The 1250-nt window shown below is 52.7% G+C and overlaps 1 protein-coding gene across 8 annotated transcripts in view; it reads right to left on the bottom strand.

The window, feature by feature from the left end:
* Positions 1 to 1250, bottom strand: part of TPM3 (tropomyosin 3) — a 16067-nt gene that overhangs the window by 2439 nt on the left and 12378 nt on the right. For 2 of the 8 annotated variants that reach the window (XM_010727276.3, XM_010727275.3), the window contains exon 9: positions 280 to 827. The exons of the other annotated variants lie outside the window; for them this stretch is intronic. In XM_010727276.3, coding sequence (XP_010725578.1) covers positions 748 to 827 — 80 coding nt within the window. In that variant the 3' untranslated portion in view covers positions 280 to 747. Of the gene's footprint in view, positions 1 to 279; positions 828 to 1250 lie in introns of those variants that run through there. 8 annotated transcript variants of the gene reach the window in all.

Genomic DNA, 1250 nt, shown 5'->3' with positions numbered 1-1250 from the left:
GAGGGGCTGCAGCCGCCCCGAGGTCAGAGACAGCAGACGGCACACACAGCAAGCAGCATCTCTCCTACAGCACTAACTACTGCAGCTGGAAGGGCTCCCTGCAGGCACTCAAGAGACAGCTTCACATCGTGGGTTCGGAGACTTGCTCTCAAAACACCCCTAAGCTCCCCCAGCCCGTCCTGGGACTCCACAGCTGCACTGCGATGGGGCCCCAGGCACCACTGCTTCCCCCAGAGCTCCGAGGTCAGGACTCAGCTACACAGGAAAGTACTACAGGTGTGCAGTGTCTCACAGACCACGAGGTCAGTCATTTATTGTTAGAAGCCATCGTTCCATGCAGCGGGAAATCCTACAGTCATTCAGCTAACAGGAAATTAAGTTCTAGCACGTGACGGGCATCTTCCAGCAGGCACGAGCCTGACTTCACACCACCCCTCTCTGGGTGGGTGCAGCCGTTCTGGTTCCTTGGAGGAGCCAGGCAGACCCCTGTGCAAGCGAACAGGGCTGCTGAAAGATCAGCCAAGTCTGAGAGGTTTTCCACCGAGAATACAGGTTACTTCTATAATAATAACAACTTTAAAAAAAGCTCTTAAAATAAGTTAGAGAAGAAATTCAACTGCCCCGTTCAATAGCAGTAGTTGCATAGAATTTGCAAGTCTGCCAGGCTTAAGAGTGATCAGATTTCAGTGTGGTCCACAGCACTGGTGGTCGCAATTAGCTTGCTTAATGGCATTAGTGGGCCCCTTCTCAGTCACACAGATCATGCAGCGTTAGCTTCAGCTCGTTAGAGAGCAGGCGGTTTTTCTCGAGCTGGCTGTACAGGCGCTCTGCAGCAGCAACAGGATTAGGGGAAGAAGAGGAAGAGAGAAAAAGAGAGAAAGGGCAGGTTAGTAGAGCACCCAGAGGAGCACATCGATAACCTGCCTCCGAGGATCCAGCCTGGGCTATCGCACAGAGGAAGCTGGGAAGGACAAAGGTTTATTGCACTCTGATTTGCTTCTCAGCTCAGGAAGATCGCAGTGGAAGCCGCGTGTAGGCAGAAATGGAAGTGCTGCCAAAGGTTTGTGAAAGCAAAGGAAGAGAGAACGTCAGAAGAGAGTCTGCAGGCTGGGCTGCACCGTACCCAGGGAAGGAGAAGAACGTGGGATGTGCTTTAAGCCCGTGGAGGGCTCTGAAGGAAGAAGCAGCTGAACCACGAACACCTCCCAGGTCCGATTCCTGCACTTGGGGAATTCCAGGCAGTAAAAAAA

Source organism: Meleagris gallopavo, unplaced genomic scaffold, assembly GCF_000146605.3.
Source record: "Meleagris gallopavo isolate NT-WF06-2002-E0010 breed Aviagen turkey brand Nicholas breeding stock unplaced genomic scaffold, Turkey_5.1 ChrUn_random_7180001879934, whole genome shotgun sequence".
Taxonomy (NCBI): domain Eukaryota; kingdom Metazoa; phylum Chordata; class Aves; order Galliformes; family Phasianidae; genus Meleagris; species Meleagris gallopavo.
The sequence above is the reverse complement of the archived record's forward strand: the minus strand, read 5'-3'. Positions and strand labels throughout refer to the sequence as shown.